The sequence below is a fragment of the Rhynchophorus ferrugineus genome, unplaced genomic scaffold, assembly GCF_030347505.1.
Source record: "Rhynchophorus ferrugineus isolate W39M unplaced genomic scaffold, kcgeb_rfMv2 rfM9, whole genome shotgun sequence".
Classification (NCBI taxonomy): domain Eukaryota; kingdom Metazoa; phylum Arthropoda; class Insecta; order Coleoptera; family Curculionidae; genus Rhynchophorus; species Rhynchophorus ferrugineus.
In genome coordinates, this window is record NW_027472588.1 from 9258338 (window position 1) to 9282448 (window position 24111).

General features: G+C 30.3%; 1 protein-coding gene across 1 annotated transcript in view; it reads right to left on the reverse strand.

Annotated features, from left to right (window-relative positions):
* The window catches only part of LOC143202029 (calcitonin receptor), a 305666-nt gene that overhangs the window by 133040 nt on the left and 148515 nt on the right, over positions 1 to 24111 (reverse strand). The window contains exon 2 of the mRNA XM_076413298.1: positions 20260 to 20297. Within this exon, the coding sequence (XP_076269413.1) occupies positions 20260 to 20262 (3 nt within the window). The 5' untranslated portion in view covers positions 20263 to 20297. The remainder of the gene's footprint in view (positions 1 to 20259; positions 20298 to 24111) is intronic.

The window sequence follows — 24111 nt, forward strand, 5'->3', positions numbered from 1 at the left end:
CGCAATTATTATTTTAGAATAGGTAACTGCTTCTTTTGGCTTAGCTGTATTCTATGACAGAAGAAAAAAGGTTACGAATGTCTTAAATGAGCGTAAATTGTAAGAATATTGTTCAATAAATAGCTGGTCAAGAAAAAAATTTTAAAAAATGAACTCCTTGTTATAACAGATTACGCTATTTGTTGAGTTGTTAAGAAGATAAAACAATGTGGTAGACGAAATACAATTTATTTTCTCTTTTTGCGTAAATTAATATACAAAGACGAGTTCGTTTACTTAAATGAAGAATATGAAAATATATACAATTAAAGATGTTAAATCGATAGTTAACAGTAGATACGTAATGCAGAATTTTGAATTGGAAGGAAATGACTTACTAAATCGTCTGTCTAGTTTTGGATAATACCGTCCTCTGTATTATCATATCATCCTATTATATGATTGCGTCATCGAATCCAACTAATGTTTCTACACGTGACCTATAAGAATTTTACTATTCTTGATTCTTGACTTCCATTCTTGGTACCTTTTCTTTCTTCTCAATTTCGATTAAATCTTGACTCTCTTAACATGTTCTTTGACTGATTCTGTAATTCATTTATTCTTTTAATTCTGTTATGTTCGGTTCGGTATATCGGTTCTGAAAATTCTGATTCTCGTCCTCGATGCACCGTCTGTTATAGTTGAAGGTCTTACCTCGGGTTCTTGGTGGTGGCTGAGAAGGTTGGTTGAAGAGACCCTTTTCTTTATCCCGATTAGTTCAGATTTTCGGAGAGGGAAATACTCTTCCAGCTAGGAATTTCTCACGCAGATGAAACACGTGCATTGTGAACTCTTAAGGAATGCTCGAAAATTCCACGACCTCGGACCTTTAAAGTTCATAATTATAGCCACTAAAAGGGGTCCTCTACCAAATATAACTTCTGACAAGCTTCACCTAGCTTCGGTACCTAACCTCCATTATCTGAAACGCTCGACAACTAGCCGATTAAGGATAATTTTTACTAGAATCATAGTTTCTGTTTGTTCGGTGCCTTTCTTATCTAGATTTAACTTCGATGCGATATTTTATATTGTCTCAAGTGATAAACCTTTTCTCATGTCACAAATATTACAAAAAGAGTTAAATGGACGAATAAAATAGAACTCTAAACTATATGAGAAAAATAAAGTTAATTGTGGTAAAGTTACAATTAAGTATTTTTTTTAAATATACACAAACGTAATTACGTAGCAACACCATCTACTGAAACACTCTTGAATACAACCACCGTCAGTTCAAATTGAGCAGAAAAATAATAACAATTACCCGAGCCATCAATCTTGTACCGCCATAGCTAAATGACTCCGAAAATCTGCATTATACACATACACAGAGGCTAAATTGTGCGTGTGCCGTAAAAATAAACAAGCCCGATCAACTAAAAATAAAAATAGCGATCGCTTTGGCCGAAACGCCGAGGAAAAAATGTTAATTTTCGTTTTAAATTCGGATTAAATTATGTTATTAGGCAATAAATTCGATCCCAGAAAAAATATATAAATTGGGTTTAGCCGTACGCGGTATTTGCTCTAAACTCAAAACTCGATATAACATACAACTCTATTTATAACATAAAGACCGAAGTCTTATTCGGAAAATTATTAATTTTAAATAAATAAACAAGAGAACTTAATATTATTTTAATTACTGTTTTAATGTTGTTAACGTTTAATAGAATACAACGGATTGCTTTTTTAATTTATAGGTTATCCCGAATAACAATATAATAATATAATATAATTGAAATTGAATATAAAAAGAGTCATAACCACTTCCAGAGTTTCTATTTTAAATATATTCAAACTATTTGTTTTCTGAAGTTCTTTACATTATATTTTAAAACAATTTAGACTTTGGTGCTATTATTATTGGCCTGTAAACATTTCCGAAGAGCTGTTTAGGTTTTGTGACATAATCTTTATGTTTGTGTGTGTGTTAAATCCGAAAATTACTTCCTCTTTCTCATAGAACACGTTTCTTAGCAATAAGGGTAACTATGTTAAGCAAGCGAAAATTAAAGAAAATAGATTTGAGAAATATTTACAAACTATTAACGATAGATATTGTTCTATATATTATATACATTCACTAGATCAACTTTTCCGGAATCTAGTCGAGATAAGAATGAAGGAAATGCTCTTTTATCTAAAAGTAAATTTTCTTTCATTAGGGAACTTAAAGCTTGAAATGTTTTTAGCATTCTTTTGAGAATTTGTTTATAACTAAGGTCTTTATGATTGCCTAAACATTTCGCTGTGACCTATTTAAAGCAATCCATCCTTCTTTTTGGGGATCTTAAAGACGATCATCATGAAGTAGAGCATTAAGACTTCTTTTTGAGGATCTTAAATGAAACCACTAATCCTTCAATACTGGTGAAGTAAACCTCGATTTTTCCCATATTATTTTCGTTTTGAGTTTACCAAAATACATACAAATCAGGTGAAAATACTCAAAAGGCTTTTTTATTGTAAACCTATGTTATCAGTATAAAATGTTCATAAAAAACAATCATAGAAATACTCGTGTACTTAAAATATTCAAAAACAAAAATATATGTGCACATTACACACTGAGATAGTAATGTCGGTTTTTTCTAATTGGCGGTTTTCTATAGTTTTCTCTAAATTTATCCATATATTTCTGTAAGCCGTTTGAAAAATAAGAGGAAGGTCTTTTGCTCAAATTTAGATTCTTCTACTTCCTAAAAGAGCAAAATACTACACATATTTATGAAACACCAAAGTATTAGTGTGAAGTACTCTGAAAGACTGTTAGTGCATCCCAATGCGCTCGCCAAACAGTTAAATGTGCGCATTGACAGTTTAGTGAATAGGCTCACACGCAAACTACCATACGAACTGATTAATGACACACAGTGAGATTTTTTCATCTCTAGAATAAGTTAGAATAGTCTTTAGAATAAGTTGGGATAGTCTTTAGAATAAGTTAGAATAATAACTAGAAGAAAAATCACTTAGATAAATAAGATTTTGATTATAAGTTGGTACAGCAGATTACTTATAAAAGCAATCTTCTATATATCAGTAGAGTTATATTTTATAACGGAAATCATATTATCATACATATTGCCCACATGCAGATTGATAAAGTTTTAAGAGATTAACAAAAAAATATTCATCGAAAATTGTTTAGTATTCATAGTGATGAGTGTAAAAAAAACCTCGATAAAATTCTTAAAAATATCAAGGCAGACCGACGTATTTTATCTCTAGATATCGCTACGATACTGAAAATCAACCATATAACAGGTTTTTAGTTTTTAACTATTTATATGTGACTGGACACTAAATGAAAGTCCTTAGATCGCATAGAATGAGAAGAATAAGTTTCCTTTTGTAAATCGCTACAAACACATGGAGCTATTTTTTAAATGCATGATTACAAGCGATGAAAAGTGGATCACTTAAGATAATAACAAACTAAGAAATGCTACAGAAACGATTTCAGATCCTGTATTGACGACAAGAAAGATGGTGGTAAATACTCAGTGATATTGGAACTGAATTATTCAACATGAGATGTGAAGATGTTAATTTTTCAACAAGAAAGGCGAGATCAAAATAAAGACATATTTGTCTATAACCAAAGGCCCTACACCACACACAATTTCAGTAACTAAATTTTGAAGTGCCGTATAAACCTGATCTTATCCAGTCTAACTACTTACAAGTTCTACAGTGACTTACATAATTATTTTCAAAAATTCGAGAAAAAAAAACAAAATTTCCTATTCCAAGTCAAAAACACCATTAAATCGTTTTCCGTTTTTTACGCCAATATCCTTTTATACGGGTATCCGATATCTTCCAATTTTACTTATTTATTGTATCATTATACTCTTTTATCTTTGTGGTGTTTCTTTGATGTACCACGACTTTTATATCTAAGTATATTGACGATATTCACAATAATAAGGAACACAGGCAAATATATAAATTCTATATTTATATTTTGGAATAAATAAAGAAAGCTTTGAGAAAAATATTCAGGAATATATCCGAAAAGAATGTAGCCCACCAAGTCTTTGTTATATATAATCGTAGCTTAAATAGTTTTTATTCACATGTTCGTGAAATTAATAGGATAAATTTGCCTTTATTCATTTTTGTTTAGGTCGGTTCTTAATTTTTTCATCTGAAGTTGTTAGACCTTTTTTGCGTATTTATATATCCCAGTAGACGGCTCAGCAGTCCTAACATCGCACAATTAAGATCAAATAATAATAAAAATATATGAAAAAATTCCATTTTATAAAAATGCGCCAAATCCGTTGATAATGTACACTACCTTGTGATTCAGGTAACAATAACTTACCTTGAAATGCTACAATAGGACATCATATCGCACGCGCTATATTCTCCATACATTGATCCATCGAATTATCATTATTAGATTCTTGGATTGCTTCCAAAGAATACTGTGTACTGCCGCAAACACACAGGTAATGATAATAATAATAATATGTGTAATAAGGCTTTACAATTTGAAAATTAACAACGGTCTTCAATTTATATCCCTAATATACAAATGGATTTTAATTTAAGCAGTTAAATTAATGTATGATAAATGTCTCTAAGTGATAAAACTATGCCTGCAGTTAATGAGGTAATTAAGGGAAATTTTAAAATTTAGCCGAAGCTGTTTACCCCTTCAACTGATTCGGTTTAGGACGTAATTTAAAACTTTTAATTTATAGAAAGTGTTGAGGAACTGACGCACACTTTCAAGCTATAAGGGAAAGAGCTTGAGATGGATATTTTCGTAATTCCTAAACTCTTATAATAATAAAAACGCTGAGACTTAGACAAAGTTTATAAATAAATCTTAATAAAAATCTTATCTAAATATAAAATGTTTGTTGTTTGTTCTCGAAGATAATTATAAAGTTTTATGTTTAGTACAAACACTGAATGATTTTTTTAAATAAACGAAAAATATATTGTTTTTATACCTAACCATATTATTTTGATAGTTGTCAAAATATATCATGAATATTCATTATGTTTTTCAATTATATTTCATTTTAGCTTGGCTTAGTACACTAGAGATAGATCCCTATAATCAGACTATAACCATTTTGGTATCTACGCATAAGAAAATATATAATCACAAATTGATATCATTTTTGTATTTAATGTGTACAAAATTTACTGAACTTGACATTATACTAAGAAACATTTAAAAATAATAAATAATAGCAGAAGAAAAATATATGTAAAGAGTAGATCATACGATAAACATATTCTTTACAAGCAGTTAAAGTATTACATACAGGATAAAGATAAATACTAGTACAATTATCATAGACCATTGTTGATTCCTTCATTTTTCATTTCATTCCTTTCATTTTCAATGTGTAATTAATTTTAACTCAGCAATTAGTTCTACTTATATTTAAAATGACAATATTTTACAATAAATATAGCATGGTTTCATTGAATACATATAAGTGGAGATAGGCCAATTTAAAGTCACTCATTAGAAAAACCAAATTTATCTTTTCTGCCACCTTATATTTTATTTTCAAGTCAAATAATACCAAAAGCAAAAAACAAGGTGCTGAAGTTTGAAAGACTTTCGAAAAGTGTGACACAAACTTGAGAATATTAATTTTAAGACATACCAACATTTTTATTAATCAAACATGCGATTATAACTCCAAAAAAGTGTTAAATATTAAAAACAGCTATATTTTCTTAAGCTTAAAATTAATTCCATTTTGATTACATGTTACTTAAGCCATATAATAAGAGACCATTACTAGCAAACTTAAAACACATACTAAGGTCTATCGTTTTCTATAGATAACCGACAAATATCGAAAAGCTTCCGTCAAGTTATCTCCCTTTTTGAGACGTCATTCACGTCCCACATAATTAAGACATGATTGATTTATGAGATTCAAACCGAATCAATGAATATAGATGCGCTAAAATAACGAGTGTGTAATAACAGATTATTTCATCAGTTCTGCTATTTATCGATCTTATCTTCACGGTCGAAATAATTAATGAGAACGAAAAGCGATGAAATTTCTACTTAAAACTATGTTTCCTTAATGGAACTGTCAAATATCAAATAGGTTTAGTATTTAATGTACTATAGGCTGTACGAATAATTAGGCTCTTGGAAAATGTAAGGAGAGGTTCTGATGTTACAAAATGACTTGATAATATTTTTAACTTCCACAATGACAATTAGTATTCATAACCGCCAGCTCAAACATATCCTATGATGATTCAGCTTTTAATCCCATCGCTGCATATACTTTCACCCTTCTAAAAGGATTTATTTGCACAAAAATACATATATTTATGTAAAAAACAATATTAGCAGTTTAGAAACACATATAAAATAATATATTAGATAATATAGGATTGTTTAAGTTTTTCTTAAAGTTTAAGCTTTAAGTTTACGACTTTACACTTAAAATAAACAAAAAACATTGCGTTAAATCAACTCGAAGAGGCTAAAATCAATAACCAATAACCAAACCACTGAACTAATAAATAAAAAAAACTCTTATGCACACTAATTTAAGCATAAAACTGTATATATATCAATGTCCATCATATACTATAATATAGTTTGATAAGCAAAATTTGTTGTTAAAAGTGATAAGAATCAAAATAAAGAAGAATATAAAAACGATATATAGTTATGTATTTATTTCTCAAGAATCACTAATGGATTCTCTGAATCCAATATAACGGATAATATGAATTACAACTATATAAAATACAACATAATGAAATTCCCTAAATATTCAATTATTTACCATCCTACTTACATGAATTTCTTCAACAACGAAGAATAAATCCTGGTTATATATTAGTTCCCAATATATTTTACTTAAAGCTTTAGTTACTTTAATGGACTAAAGTTAATACTAACTGATTCTAACTTAATACTTGGAATCTGTCCATGTCAATTTTAAATTGTGATAAAATAACGTAAACCTAATTATATCACTTGAGGAGTGCCCAATTCCTCAACCAGAATCAGCGAAATACCTCCATATCCATGGTAGGTTAAAATGGAAACATCTCGTTACACAAAAAGCAAAGTAAATAAAAAGATTATAGAAGTTCCTTTATCAGTTCATTATAAAGGCTATTTATGTAAACATGAATTAGTAATCAAATGCTGTTAAAACAAAGTTACTTAGCTTACATTTAAGTAAGAAACAAAAACATCCGCGATGACCTCGAAATAAAATGTATCTACGAAGTTATCCACAAGTTCACTTTAAAATTTAAAAGGTTACTAAACCACAGTGACATGGAAACTATACAGCTACTGGACAACGCACAGGCACATGCTGAAGCGAATCAAACCACACGAACTTGCGTAATGTAGAATTGTTACTCTTAACTTTCGCTTATGAAATTAAATTTAATTTGAATTTGGGAAATACATAATGATGTATTTATGTTATATAATATGGCCTTGACTATCCGACCATCTGATTTAAATCAACCCGAATAATAAACAAGTGAGACGGGATGGTCTGTTTTCTAATAGATAAGAACCCTGAGTATCATTTTGTATTGCCGTTCAACAAGTTGCCTTTCCTTTAAGTAAAATAAATTTTTTTTACGTAAGATAATAGTTTTTGTTTCCTAAACACATTGACAAAACAATAGTATTAATAGATTAACTTGTAAATCAAGATTGTTCTAACCATATCTGGTATAAAATGTAATAAAAAATCATAATTTTGAAAATATTATTCAACAGTGAAAGCGTATTGTTCTCTTGCAATGCGCTTCGTTTTTGATAACCCTGCACAGTCAGCTATTAAGCTGCCGTTCTTTTCTCAACGGCAACACTTTTTATACAAGTGGCACGAAATTAAAATCTTGCGTGAATTTTTGAACACCCAACATTACTTACAAAAGAAATAGGAGCACATATTTCAAGAAAATAGCCGTCCGAATTATACATTATATAATACATTATGCCTTGATTACTTCGTAGTATTTTAGCGAAATTACCGTGACCTTTTTGTTTTTTTTTCCGTACGTTGTTATAATAATAAAAAACAATGAAGAAATTTGAAGTCCCTATTCCTATTTCCTTTCACATTTCCGAGTAAAAATATCTCCAAGGTTTTTTTAACTGATGGGTTTTTTCTTTACTATAAAAACTATGTTCCAGAAAGACAAATAAATTAATTTGTTTTCCATCGTCGATGGTTAACAAGTAAATTGCTTCATAATAACAAAGCAAACAATAGGAAAATAATGTATTCATTTATATATAAGTTTAAAAAGGTTTTAAACAAAAAAACTACTAAGTTACTGTAAAAAACTGTTTTATTTAATAGAAAAAAGGTGACTTGTTGAATGGTGATACAAACAGACCAACCTGTCTCACTCGTTCATCATTCAGGTATGTTATTTTGCGGGTCTTGTACCATAAATATCATGAAATACACGGAAAAACGACAAAATAATATTAACATCACAATGTACCCAGATATAAAATCATACTGTTAAATTTTGGCAACACTGATTTAATCTAAATAATACGATGTTTATGTATTACTTAGTTTAGATGCCAAATCTTGCAGGTTAGGTTACAGTCTTGGATTGAGTAGCATGAAATTTGACCATATTAATCTCAATAAACTGATTCATCTCTATACTCTAATATAAGTTCTGTAATTCAGTCGAAACGACATCTATCTAATATGGTTCTAAATATATCATAGAAATCTGTTCAAGTTCTCAACCAGGAATAACCAAATAGCCAATAGGACATTTTTTAAGCTGGGTATGAATGCTGGGATGACCTTTAGCTCAGTCACTCGATGGAAAATAAACTTAAATAATCCATAGAAATCTTAGTTAATATAAAAGTTCGTTCTTTTATTCTGCAACAAAAAAAAAACTATTATTAATATTAGTTACCCTTTGTTAAATTATTTATAAAGGTAAAAATTTTACAAACTAAAGAAAATTTAGCAGCTTGGTCATAAAAAATTAGAGCACAAACACTAACACATAATTTGAATGTAAACTTTACACTAAAAGTTGGTTTAAGATACAGCTAAACTAATTAAATTAATTCATTATGTGTATAACTCATCTTAAACATTCAACTTTATCAAAGGTTTATGTTTATCCCGAGTGGACCCCCCATATATAATAAAATTAAAGTTTTCCCATAAACCGCAAGAGTTACAGGATTAAAATTGAAATTTTCATCATCCCAGTTAACTTAGACCGAGACCATTACATAATTATAGTTGATAATGTCACTTATCATGAAATCTGAATAAGGTAAGCGTTCTGCTTTCTTAAAATATATCCTAAAATATTTTAATATGATATTGAATTGGTTTATTGTTCAATACACTTGTTCCATTAGGAATGTACAGTAGATAGAGGAGTTCCTTAATTCCCTAGAATAAATATAATACGCTTTAATACATCCAATGAATTTCGTTTGTTAAACTATGTTTTCGATAAATTTGTACATACAAATGATTCAGAATGTTGTAATAAAAACCTGAGTTTATTTTTTTTGTTATATTTTAGAATCGTCTCCCGCGTATATTTATATCTCCACATAAAATTATTTACCACCGCTGCACATAAAGTTGGAATTGATAAAGCAATCCACAAAATTGCTGCCCAACGATGGAGATTGCTTCAAATACATAATTTCATAATTAAATATGTTTCTAAGCCCCTCAGAAGCAAAGGTGTAACAAGAAAGTATCGTCGTCGAACCAGACACTAGCAGATTTAGAGAAATGTTAGGTAATCATAGCGATCTTAACTATAAGCAAATCGTCAAAAGAACGCTAAAAAGCTTTAGGTTGCCTAATGAGCTTAAAAATATATTTTCTTCATTTTTATCTCAATTACCTTTCAGGGCAGATGTGAGTGATGATAAATGAGATGAACGATTTCATCAGGATAATGAAGAAATGGAGAAACATTCGATGGAAATGGAGTGTGTTAATGATATCAGACTATTGTTGGACGCTTCATAGAGAAATCCTCCAGATGCTTTCCACGAGTGAAAATGTTCAAAGAGGAACCTCACTAAAAAAAGAAAAAGTTTTAGTATATGCTAGTGAACGTATATTGCGAGAATATATTGCAAGATTATGCATCGTTAATGGTCGGTAAATAATAATATGCTTTAAGTATATTCTTTTTTATTTTAATATAATAACTCGGTTAACATAGCTGTCCTAATTGGTAAGAAACATGTAATTTTTTATTATTTAATTATTACATTGTTATTACATATTTCCGACTAACCTACAATTTGTTTTTATGATAACTTAAATCTAGGTATGTTATAAAATAATGAAATAATGTTTATACATGTCACTGCTGTATTTTTATTACCTGCACCTCACTACACAACACCAAACAAGATCAGATGGTTTGATTCTTTTGAGTTTATGTCCCGCTCTGGTGGTATCTAGAAGTTGCAATACATCAATACTCTTATGAGAATAGACTCTATTCTTGCAATTCTCTTGTTTTCTTGACTGAATGTGAGTATCTGAAGGTCTCGATGTAGGTAGTCAATCCTGTAGTATTTGGGTGCGCCCACAATACTTCTCAGGACTTTGTTCTGAAAAATTTGTATTTTATTTATGTTACTCTTTGCAGAACATTCCCATAATTGAACTCCGTATTTCCATATAGGTTTCAATTTTTGGTTATATAATAGCAATTTATTATGTACTGATAATTGTGATTTTCTTTCAATTAGCCAGTACACTTTCCTATATTTCAATTCCAGTTCTCTTCTTTTCTTCTTTATATGTTGCTTCCAGCGAAGTTTTGTATCAAGATTCATTGCGAGATATTTAGCGTTGTTGCTATATGGAATGATAGTATTATTTAATGTTACAAGTGCTTGCATTGTCTGATTGTAGGTGAACTGCACATGCACAGAAAAATATGATATTATGACAAAAAAGAAGTTATTTCAGAACACCCAAAAACATAATATAAAAATTACATCACGAAACATAAACAGCTCTTAGATTTTTTTTCGCAGACCTGTGTTATTTTTAATAATATTCGACTTTTTTAGCAAAGGCAAGCTTAGGGAAAACTAGAACTACAATCAAAATTTTATTCACAACCATTCTCTTTCTTAAAAAATTAAATTTACTTATTTAATCTTGTATAAAATTATTACAGCTTGTCTATGACGAATCTCCTTCAGCACTGAAGCTCCCGGAGGTGCTGTATTGTTCGGTAATTTAGGATATAATTGTTTTTGTAATTTGCGGGATCTACGATAAGGTAGACCCGTTTCAAATTGCATATTATCCTGACACAGAATTCGAAATTTCAGTCAATTATAGAAGATATTGTGACCGACCGACATCTTAAAGTTAATAATCGTAAACTGCCAGGTTAACTAACAATCCGACGTTGCAAGCTTACTTTCGAGTTTAGCTCACCGAAATCAACGTCACTAATTTCAGTCAGTTTAATTGAAAACAAGAAATTATTATCGATAATTGTGTTAAAGGTGAAATTATAGGAAGACGTGGTTAAAGTTTAAGATCAGATTTTTAAGAGGTCAAAAAAATCTCAAAATTTAACTTTTATAGTCATAAAAGTAAATGTCAACTTAAGAGGCTAATCACTTTTGAGATATTTGTTGAAATATATCTTGAAGCTATCTCATGGTAATTTAAAGGAATTATTTATGATGAGCTGCTCTTCTAACCTGGGTAAGCCATCAGTTTGGCTTTCTAATAGCAACTGTTGATGTGACTCTAAAATCAAAGATATAAGTCAATATAAAAGTAACAATAAATCAAATGAAAGACAACTTCTATGATGTTATAAGGAGCTATCTTCCATCACAACAGCAGTAGACTACACACACAAAAAAAAAATAAAAATCTTGCAAAAATTACATGGGTGAATTATACGTCAACACATGGCAGAAGTTCCACAATGACAGAACTATGTTTTTTCCAGGAAAGGACAGATCGCCATCGATTTGTTCTTAAAATGTATAAGCTGTAAGTTTTTTCAAACGATATCAAACTATCACTACGACAGGTCAACGTAAAATTGACCATTATTTTATAAAAATAATTTAATTTAAAAAAAAAAGACAAAATTAATTTTTTTTTAACATAATATGTTATTTTATTCCCAAACTCAATTTCTTCCTCAACGTCTTATTTATAAATAAATTGATTAATATTGTAAATTTCCAATATATCGTAACATATCATTTCTAGTGTCCTTATACTAATTTCAATCAACAAAATCTAAATAAGTAATTCTGGATACTAAATATCACCGGAGGTTTTCTTAACGTGACGTGACTTATATAAAAATAAATTTGCAAAAAGGTTCGGGTCATTGTATTAGAAAGTTAGAAAAAAATTAATCATATTATATTTAAATAGGGATCTACAACATCGAATAAATTAGACTTGACGTTCTGGGAGAATTGATCCAAAAAACTTATTAAATTTGTTGTTTTTTTTTAATAATTGAATATCTGTCAATTCTAGTTAATTAAACAAAGTATACTATATATAATATATAGCTTTAGATAAACAACAAACAATTGTAACTCTTAATTTTTGGTACAGAAAATGTACATGTCTGCATCATAAAGTCTACTAAATTATCATGAGTAACTATATCGTCATAAACAATTGAAAATAGAAAAGTTTTAAAGGGTGACTAATAAGCTTTATATTGAGGTTTATTGGAGAGTAGATTGTGACGGCAGGTGTTAGTCACGTGATGTGTATGAAATCCTGAACCAATGAAATGAACCAACCAACCAACCAAAAAGAACTAACCTAATAAAACATTTTCTTTACAGGTATCTATAATGGTGCTTTAAACTAACCAATGAAATTCAGAGAAATGGCGTTCTCAGCGAGTTCTCTTCTAATACAAACAAAACAATTCTAAAATTACATACATAAAGTTAACACTCTATATGCTACTGTATGACACGAATGAAACTGTTACTGCAAATGACTGCAATGTTGCCAGCCCGTAATGTCACCTTTTCGCATGAAAAAACCAGGTTGGAACAGTTTGAATGCGAAGTACTGCCGCAGCAAGCATATCATCAGACAGCACATTCTGGTTGATAGAGACAAGCTTTCTGGCATAGAGAGCTAGTATAGAACAAGCAGGAAACAAAATATTAATGAAAATTATACCAGATGAATCAGTGTTTTCATTTTTACAAAAATATCTAAAACCTGTAGCAGGCTAATTGGAAAGTTCGCGGCCTAACACATAGATGGCGCTACTAGAATTAAATCCGTATGATTTTTAGTTAGCACTAACCCTCAAAACATGCGTATATAAATTTGATAGCTGTCGGATCACAGCATTTTGAGTGAAGCAACTTTTGTTTTTTGTTGAAAAAAATGGATAAAAGGACTCGCGCGTGTTCATTAACGTGTATATCATATCATTCACGAATATTTGGGTATGAGAAAGCTCTGTACAAAGTGGGTGCCGCGCGAGCTCACCAAAACCAAAAACAACGACGAGTTGATGATTCGGAGCAGTGTTTGACGATGGTCAAGCGTAACAAACACAAGTTTTTGCGTCGATATGTGACAATGGAAGAAACATGGCTCCATCATTTCACTCCGAAGTCCTATTGATAGTTATCCAAGTGGGACGCGCATGGAATAATTTTCATTGACTACCTTGAAAAAAGAAGGACCATCAACAGCGACTATTACATAGCGTTATTGGACAGTTTGAAGGACGAAATCGCGGGAAAACGTCCACATTTGAAGAAAAAAAAAGTGCTGCTTCACCAAGACAATGCACCGTGTCACAGGTCAGTCAAAACGATAGCAAAAATCCATGAATTGGGCTTCGAATTGCTTCCTCATCCACCGTATTCTACAGATCTGCCCCCCAGCGACTATTTGTTGTTCTCAGATCTCAAAAGAATGCTCACTGGGAAGAAATTTTCGTCGAATGAAGAGGTGATCGCCGAAACTGAGGCCTATTTTGAAGCAAAAGTCAAATCGTACTATAAAAATGATATCGAAAAGTTAGAGGGTCGCTATAATCAGTGTATCACCCTTGAATGGAATTATGTTGAATAAAAAAAAACTAATTTTGCCAAAAGAAATTGTTTTTACTGTGGAAGGCCGGGGACTTTTCAATTGACCCGTTATTTGCAAAACCTAATTACTAATATTAATTCACACTCCCCATTTATTTTAGTGAAAATAAAAATAGATGCAATTTAGCTGAACAAACTTCATATGAAACTACTTGGTAAAACATTCTACTTTATCCGTATTTGTACAGCTAGGCGTTTACAAACAAAATTGATTTAAAGTTCGTGATTATAGAGTCACACTGCAACCTGTTGTGTAAACATAATTTGTTCGCTCGGAATGAGATTTTCCGAAATTGCCCGGAGAACCGTTAATTATTCAGTTCGTTGCTCATTGTAAAAAATATGTAATTTAAGTTTTGGTATCGGCATTTACTTATGTAATTAATTTACCACTAAATCTAACAAGACTAATTTAAATGAAACACATTAATGTTGTTTACTGTACCTTTGAGAGAAATATTTTTTTAAGAATAACTGCCGTTTACTCAGTAACAACAACAGCAAGTGAACTTATAGGAGGGTCACTATTAGTATTTCGGGAATTGCCAACACTGTTGTCAGGTGAGGCCATCTGGCGATTCCGTCGTAAAGTTTGATATTTTTGACGATATACGTACTCAGAATATTTTGTCGCACGGACGCCATTTGTTTATTTTATATTTAGTTGAAAGTTTCGTCTCGGCAAAAATGGAACTGAATCGTGAACATTTTCGCGAAATTATTTTTTACGATTTTCGACGTGGGTTTTCGCAACAAGAGTACATCAATCAACTTAATTTGACTTTTGGCGAGACCATCGTGACAGGTGACGAATCGTGGATATATTCGTATGAACCCGAAAGTAAGCAGCAGTCGACTGTGTGTGTGTTCCAAGATGAACCAAATTCAACAAAAGTTGTTCGCGCACTAAGCGCTTCAAAGAAAATGATGGCCTGTTTCTTCGGGAAAACTAATCATATTGCAACAGTGCCTCTAGAGGATCGTAGAACAGTAAATTCCGATTAGTACACAATCATTTGTTTGCCAGAAGTCTTCGGTGAAATAAGCAAAACAAACAAAACACGCCGGATTGTTCTTCATCATGAGCATGCGAGCTCTCACACATCGGCTCAAACAAGAGACTATTTGAACATTCCAAACATCGAATTGGTTGATCATCCGCCGTACAGCCCTGATTTGGCACCCAATGACTTCTTTTTGTTCCCATCCGTGAAGAATAAACTACGTGGTCAACGAGTTTCATCGCCCGAATAATCTATTGAAGCGTTCAAAAATCATATAATATAGATAATTGGTTTAAGCGTAGGCAAAAATGTATCGATCATCGTGGCGAGTACTTTGAAAAACAATAAAAACATATTCGCAGTTTAACTATTTGTTTTTTCCTATGTTCGAAATATAAATAGTGACCTTCGTATGTAACATGGCACAAAACAAATATACATTAAATGCAACGGCATGAGTGCGCTTAATATTAAACGAGCAATGTATTTGTACATACTTGTAGGAATTATACCTGAGTCAAGCCGAACATGCCTCTATCTTTTACTTATAACTTACCAGCATATAGTTTTTTTTAATTTTATTTAATTTAGTAAGGTTATGAATCATTTTATGAAATATTAATCTTTGGAAATTCATGAAGCTTATTGATTGAAAAAATGGTCTACATGTAAAGCTGATATTAGAAGGTCTTTAATTTATACAGCTGGTACAGATCTGACTACTTATTTTATTATATAGCCATTACCTATATTTTTAATTATAGAATATATCTAAATCTTATTCTAGATACTATTCTAACTTATTTTAAAGTTTATCCACTCTATGTGGCTATTAATCAGTTCGTTAGTAGTTTGCGTTTGAGCCAATACACTACACTGTCATCACACACATTTAACTGTTTGTCGAGTGTATTGAGATGCACTAATATTCTTTCAGTGTATGGAAACGCAAGATTGAAAGTTCAGAATGAACTAAGTTATCATGGGATATCTTTATAATCTCTATTCGACAACAAACATGGCATTGTCTAATGTTTATGACCCTAACATTCCTCATTAAAATCAGTGCCCCACTCTGTAAAAAGGGGTTTCTAATTGGACTACTTAAGAGAAGGTTTTTGTTAAAGTATCGGATTTATATACCCTCTCTGATCTCGTTCGCTTCATTTCGCCTGAAATACCTTTACCATGGCCCCATTCTCGTATACAGTCTCGTTACCGAATGCAAACTAGGCGAGATATCGTAGAACGAACCTTGAAGCTTTTATAAATTATTTAGGGTCATAGTAATTTTACCTTTATCGGCTACTTTACGCCCTATGGATGCTTAAGAAAAATATATGACGGGGATATTATTCGCGTCTGACGGTGTTGCTACAGTTTCATTATGGTTTGTTGTTTTATGATTAAAGTTCGGTAAATCTTCGCTTGTTCTGTAATGCGACGTGGTTATACTATAATATCTACGTAGCAAATACTGTTACTCGTGTAATGAGAAATAAATGTAATTTTTATATATAAAGAATAACATATTTTAATGCATGAGTTATAACTTAATTATATATACATACAGGGCATAGACGATGTAATATGAACACCGTTCTACAGTGAACTCACGTCATAAAGATGTTTAATGTATTGCCTGCTGCAATTTGTAAATTCGTTTTAGAATCAGACAATATTTTCCTTTTCATTTTATTCTAGTTAAAACAAGAGACAGAATGCTGTTTATACATTATAATATATAACCGAATTAGCCTGCAAAAGTCCTTCGGTTTTCAAACGTCTGCAAAATTCTTTTAGCTGTTTCCACTGGTAAGATATTCAGCTTTTGACGGATCTAGATCATAAAATAAGAAAACCCTTCATACGCTGTTGGGTAATACAGGATTTTAATGATGTAAAGATAACAAGATAATCCAGATCTAATCGAAAATATCATCGATCTAATGGAACTTCTAGATATTCCTTTTAAAAGAATATAATTTTTAATAGCATATAATTAAACGAAAGACGTTTTATATAAGACACATTGAAGGATAAATTCACAAATGTTAGAATAGTAAACAAATGTTACATACATTGGAATTTAAGAGCTTAGTTATTCACTTAAATAAAACGGTATGATATTCTGGTTCAATGCTGACAATTTCAAAGAAAGAACCAAAGGTGCTGTAACTATAGGATATCTTATTGTAGAGTGCATATATAAGAGCATTTTATTAAAATGTTTGAAGAGAGAAAGAATAGTAACTGTTTTGCTGATAAGGAAAATGTTTTAGATATAATGCAGTGATTAAATCTAGTTTTATCAAGAAATAGGTTTACAAGTAGTAACAGAACAAGCCTAGGAGAAATACAGTGATGTTAAATTGATTTTACAAGGAAACACTGTACCGAAGGAAACAAGAACTAAGCGTTAATGTTAAATATGCTCTTTTATAAAAGTAAGATATACTATTTGAATATACAATTGTTAGTTAACTGGATTATGCCTCCAGGAGACACCACTACATAAAAAAAGTTATAGGTGGTGTAGAAAAGAGTTCAATACAAATATAATAAAACACAACCCTAACCTTCAAACTATTAAAATCGTATAATTAATTGTGGTTTTAAGTAATTCGATAATATATGCATTAGATGTTGTATACGATTATGTTGAAATAAATTATATTTTAAAACATAATGATTTTTGTTTAATTATTTTTATTATTTGTTGTATGCCAAAGCCAAAAAGGAACTAAAACTCAGAGTTGATGCGGCAACAATGCGACGTTTTAAAGTCATCACCTCAGATGGTGTGAGTTCACAGTCTCAGTGGTTTTATCCCGATTAGTTTTATTGAACGGTCTATAGTACTTCTCGTGGCATGTTGACAACACGGTTTCCGAGTAAATAAGTCTTGTATATAAGGTTAACATATGCCATCGGCAAAATGGCTGATCCCAGATATCGAAAAAAGGCAAATCCTTGATGCTCATTTAACGAGAGCATCCCATATCGAAAACAGCTAAATTGTTTATTGTTTCACAAGTGGCTATTAAAACAATACAGACAAAGTTAACTGACAGATACCGACGGACACTGAATGTGATGAAATTCTGACTATGACCAGTATATTTCCACCAAACACTGCCAAAATATACCAAAATGATAACACGTCAATACACACAGCTAAAAAGGTTCAGTCTTTTTATAAGTCAAAAGGTTGTTAGAGCAGACAGTGGGGAGTAAATTTCGATCTCCTACATCCTTCAACCAAATCAATTGTTGCAAGTTTTGGAACAAGAATAGGACAACATTCCCAATACCTTATTAATTAATATATAACATCAAACATATAACATATATCAGGTATTCTAATTACTTTGTCTATCCCCTGTATATTAATTCGAAAAACGACTAATGATGAAGAAAAATACACCATAAATGAAGGGAGACATTCATCTACATAATTCGAGTATGCAGTATAAACTGGAAAAGCAAGAGCGTAAAAACTGAAAGAAAACTGAAGATAAAATGGATACATTCTTTACCATTATTAAATATTTAAAAAAGGGAATTCAGTGGCAATAGAGGAAAAGCTGGAAAGGAACAGGGAAGAAAATGTAAAAAACTAATATTCAGAACAGTGAAATTAATGAAGCGATAAATATATTCAATAACCATGGATACGCAAATATGGAAATGTAATTTAGTTGTACAGGGATTGGGTATACAAATACAAATTGAGAATAATTTAAAAATAAACCTATACAGGCTTTCGTGAAGAACAAATTCCACATTAGAAGTATTATAAAAATTCAAGAGATTGAAAGAAACTGAATTAAAATAAATCTAAAAATAATAATAAAGAACTAACCATGAAAAGTATACATATACTGGTCACATTTATAGATAGTATATACATTAATGAAGGCTTATATAAGAGGGGCAGATACAGGGAAAAATAATAAATAAGGCGAGGAAGAGAGAACAAAGGCCAATAGAGTAAAGATAAGATTTAAATAAGTAATACTGGATGGACCAATCTAGTACTAATTCTGGAAAAATGGAACACAGAAATGGAGGATCTGTAAAGAAATAAAAGAATATGTAAAAGAAACAATAGGAGAGATATATTCAACAAACAATTGACAGGAGGAAGCTGGAGACTAGGACAACCAACCTGATATGATGAATAAAAAAGGTAAAACATAAAAAAATTATATACAAAAATAAGATCCGCAAGGTGAGAGAGAAATAATTTAAAACATTTAATTATCTTACATTGTAATTTTATTCATATAATATATTTAAACAAATCTTCAGCGTTTTCGATTAACACCGGAAAAAAGTAGAAATAAAGTATCTAACCCAATAAATATCATTCAGCGTTTGCCTTTAATAAACGTTACTCTAAAAAGATCTTTCTAAAGCATCTAAATGGTGACATAAATGGTATTTAGAATCAGAGGGTAAGATTTATTACCGAAAATAGGTTTCCTAAGGATAAGGTTAATGCGAATCTGACTAACAGCTTCCGATAAAATTCATTCAGACATTATAAATCGTGGAAAAAAGGTAGTAAACGATATAAGTTCTAAAAACTGTTCAAAAATAAAGATATTTGTCAGACAAAGTTAGCGTTTACGAACTTTTGCTAATGTAGCTTACAAAAATTCGAACATTAGCTGAGATTTAATCAAAATACGGTTGGCTATGCCATTTGGCTATGCCTTCGAATATTCTTAAGAAAGATTGAACAGATATCAAGAGGGTTCAACCTCTATATTGAATTATTGCCACTAAATATTTTTCCACGTTATTACAATTTGTATTCTTATTTGTACAATATTTTCTGATCTCACATTCGATATTTTAACTGTATAAACTCTTTAAGGCAGTTTAATGGCCATATATATATATATATATATATATATATATATATATATATATATATATATATATATATATATCTATATGTATATATATATATATATATATATATATATATATATATATATAACATATTTAATAAGAAGTGTCTTCTATTAATGTGTAGAACTAAAATGTACTTACCATTATTAACTATCAAGCAAATTTCAATTTCAGTCACTCTGAAACAAAATAAACTGAAATTTATAAAAATATCTCATAAAAATTTAACTAAATAAGAAAAGTTAGTAGTCGCATTATCAAACAACTCATTCCCAAAAATATTTAAAGAAATTATCAGCAACGACAAGCTACACCAACGCACATCATCAGATATAAAACTGGATTAAATAAAATGTTCCATTCTTCTTCTACCAGCACGTGGGCACTTTCATTTTGTTATGCCAATCTCGTCAAAATTTAACAGCTGTTCGTAGCAGGTCTGTTTTTATTAATGGAGAAATAAAAATTCGTGCGATCATCGACGTATGGAATTATTAATAAAGTGTCGATTACGATTTGAAAGGTTAAGGATATTGGAAATATATATCTGTAGAAATACAGATATTACAAAGGAGTGTAACACTGGATATGTGCTTTTTCAAAATAACAGATTTTAATGACGCCATCCATTAAGGGTTAAATGACTTGAAATGGTATTCTGTTACAGGTGGCAGATTGTATTAAGATTTTCTTAAAATTCTAAAATTATAAATTTACGAAGACTTTAGTTTGCTATAACAGAGAGTAGTCCATGAATATTTTCTTAGAGGCAATAGTTTGACGTAAAAGGGTTGAGTACATATAATTTTAATCTGAGAGACGGCCGAATATATCAATGCTTGAATCGTGGTTATAAAACCGTACATTTTAAATATTCATCTTTGTATTGGATTATTTTCATCATATGGATATGCTTCATTAAACATTAAGCATTCAGTTATATTTAAGAGTAATTTTAGTATCTGACAGCAACCTAATGTTAGCTACATCAAAAATGTCAAATGTTATCAATCAAAAATATGAAAACATTATTATTCAATTATAGTTAAAAATAAACATATGATTGTGGATGTTTATAGGAAACCTGAAGACCTTTGAAGCCATTGTAGCGATTTTAAACTAAGAAATGGTATGAAACTGAAGGCAAGAGGCCTTAAGAATGTATTTTGCTTATTTGAGATATTGCTTCAGTGACATAAAGAGAAGGAATGTGAAGTAGTATATTATAAACTAAGGATGAGCGAGGTTGTTGTATGTTATGAGATGTTACAACTATTGGAAACCATCAATATCAACCCAACACTAAAACAAGAAACCAACCATTAAATTGACCGAAAAATGATTACATAAGTGGCCACGAGGCGTTAATCTATTAGGTATATATATGTACTTAGGTACATTGCATGTGCTTTGATCATTTTTTTACTTTAAAAAGGCCTTTATTGAAAGAAATTAATACAATATCAATAATATATTATTTGAAACTTTTTACCATATATATGGCAACATCGGTATATCGCTGGTTTGATAGCCATTCAATCGATCAATTTTTACACTTCTTCAGTATTTCGAACAATCGAATCTCGAGATCGATTCGATTAATTTCAATAATGAAAAGGCATTATAGATAGTGACAACAGTAGTCTTGCAACAATTTACCTGCTCTTGCTGATATTTTTTAACGATACGTCATTCACATTATTCAACACCATTCAGATTCGAATTGTCTTGATATATGCGCTTTTTGTTACACGCCACAGAAAACATTATTTTTTGACACACAATGAATTGAACAACGTTGAAATGGAAATGGCATTTTCACGTATACATGAACGAATGTCAAAACCATGAAATTTAAAACTTAATTAACAATTGTTTACACTGATATTTGGTATTTTCACCAATATATGGATATCCCTGATCAAAATACATGCAAGCATTTAATTTCAATCATGCATACCTATCACGCGTTGTACAGCCGTCCAATAACCTCTTAGTTTGCTTATAATATATTTACACTACATATAAGCTTCTTGGGCAGAAGCTGATCAAATTCATTGCAAAATTTCAACAAAAGTTAAAGATATTCGTTATATATTTTTAATAGGATACTATATTAAACTTATGAACAATAAGTTATATAACCCCAAAATGCATATTAATGATTAAACATTGACACAAAGTACAACTTATTAATCGTTACAGATAAAATGAAAGACATTTACACAAGTAGAACTCAATATACTACATTATAAAATAATCTAACGTTTAACAAAGACTATTTAATGTCAACCTATCTGGCTAAATCTCATAACACTATTATATATTACATCATAAAATGTATGTCTATATTGTAGTTTCTACAATCCATTTTGACTTCCTGACTGACTGAATATAAAATAGTTTTGCAAGATTCATTAAATGCAATTTATACAAAACCATATCTCAAAATAAAACAGAACGTTCCGTTAACATAACTCTATACAGACAGTATTTTAAGGCTGATGGACGTATGTTTGTTTAAATTATCTAAAATTAAAAGGTTCTCAATGCAGCTTACTAATTTTGGACGTTAAAATCATTAATAAATCTACACAACCTAAATTATAATTTGTAAAACATATAATTTAATTTATTTATTTATTAACATATATAGTTTTCAATGTATTTTATTGAGCTTTGAAGCCCTGTCCCAATAAATTGTAACAATGCATTTTTCCAATCCCAAATATAGTTTATCGTTAATTACTACTTTTACTAATTTTTAAATGGCAATTTGTTTTGAATTCTTAGCCCAAACGTAATAATTTTAACTTATTTGAAACTACTTATTGATTTTTAAACGATATGAACTGTTACTTATATGTCATCATATACTTTTGGCCCTCTATGACCTATAACTGTTTTTGTCTTCAACACCTAATTCACGGTCAACAAGCTTTTGAAAATATACTTAAATATATATTTCTTTCCAGATAGAAAAGAAGAATAAATATATTAAGGTCCAATACTTAAGCAATGAAAAAGAATACAGAGCCTTGAGCAATTAAGAAATAATTTAACATGACAAAGTATCCTGGAAGAAAGTGAATTTGCACCAAATAACGCAGATGAAATACTAAAAGCCTACTATGGTAATGTTTTAGTAATACCCAAGTGCCTGTACTTTACAGAAGAGATGGGAAAATAAGCGTTCGAAAGAGCCTTGATTATAATACATAAAAGAAATTAGCATTGTCATAGCTTGTAGGAGGACCTAATGATTTTATAATTTTAGAACTATAGCAGCGTATCAATTTTTCATCACTAGTAAGAACATAATGCATGAAATCCTTTTCCTGACGCCAATTTCCTTGTATTTTAATCAAGCTGAGTGCATTTAAATGTTTGAAAGCTATTATAAGATGGAAGTTCAACGATTCAGAAAAGTCATTCTTCGTTTGACATAAATCTTGGTTGAATAAAGTTAAGTATAGAGAGAGAGAGAGAGAGAGAGAGAGAGAGAGAGAAAGAGAGAGCACAAAGCTAAATTGTATTATATCAAATTAAATTAAGTATAATTATTTAATTTTAAATTAAAAAAAATGTCTTTTATTTGTTTTCTTTATAGTCAATATTTGAACTTTCTGTAAGAAGTTGGATATATTGGATACATTTATAGAGTATATAAGTCTTTAGTCAAATACTAGTGGTATATATAGTAGATATTAGGAGTATGAAGTTATAAAATGATGATTTTTGAAATGGAACACCTTCTGCATCATAGAGAATTCCAACATGTAAGGGATAATTTGTCATTTCTGTTTATTTGTTTTTCCGTCAAAAAATAATTAGTAACTTACTTTAGTGTTATATATCATCATCATTATCAATCGATACCAGATATTCAGGCAGAATGTATACTTCCCAACCAATACACTGCTGATGGAAGTTATAGCAGCTGCTGCATCGAATGACAGTACCATATTTTTCAGGTGCCTTTGTATAATCCTT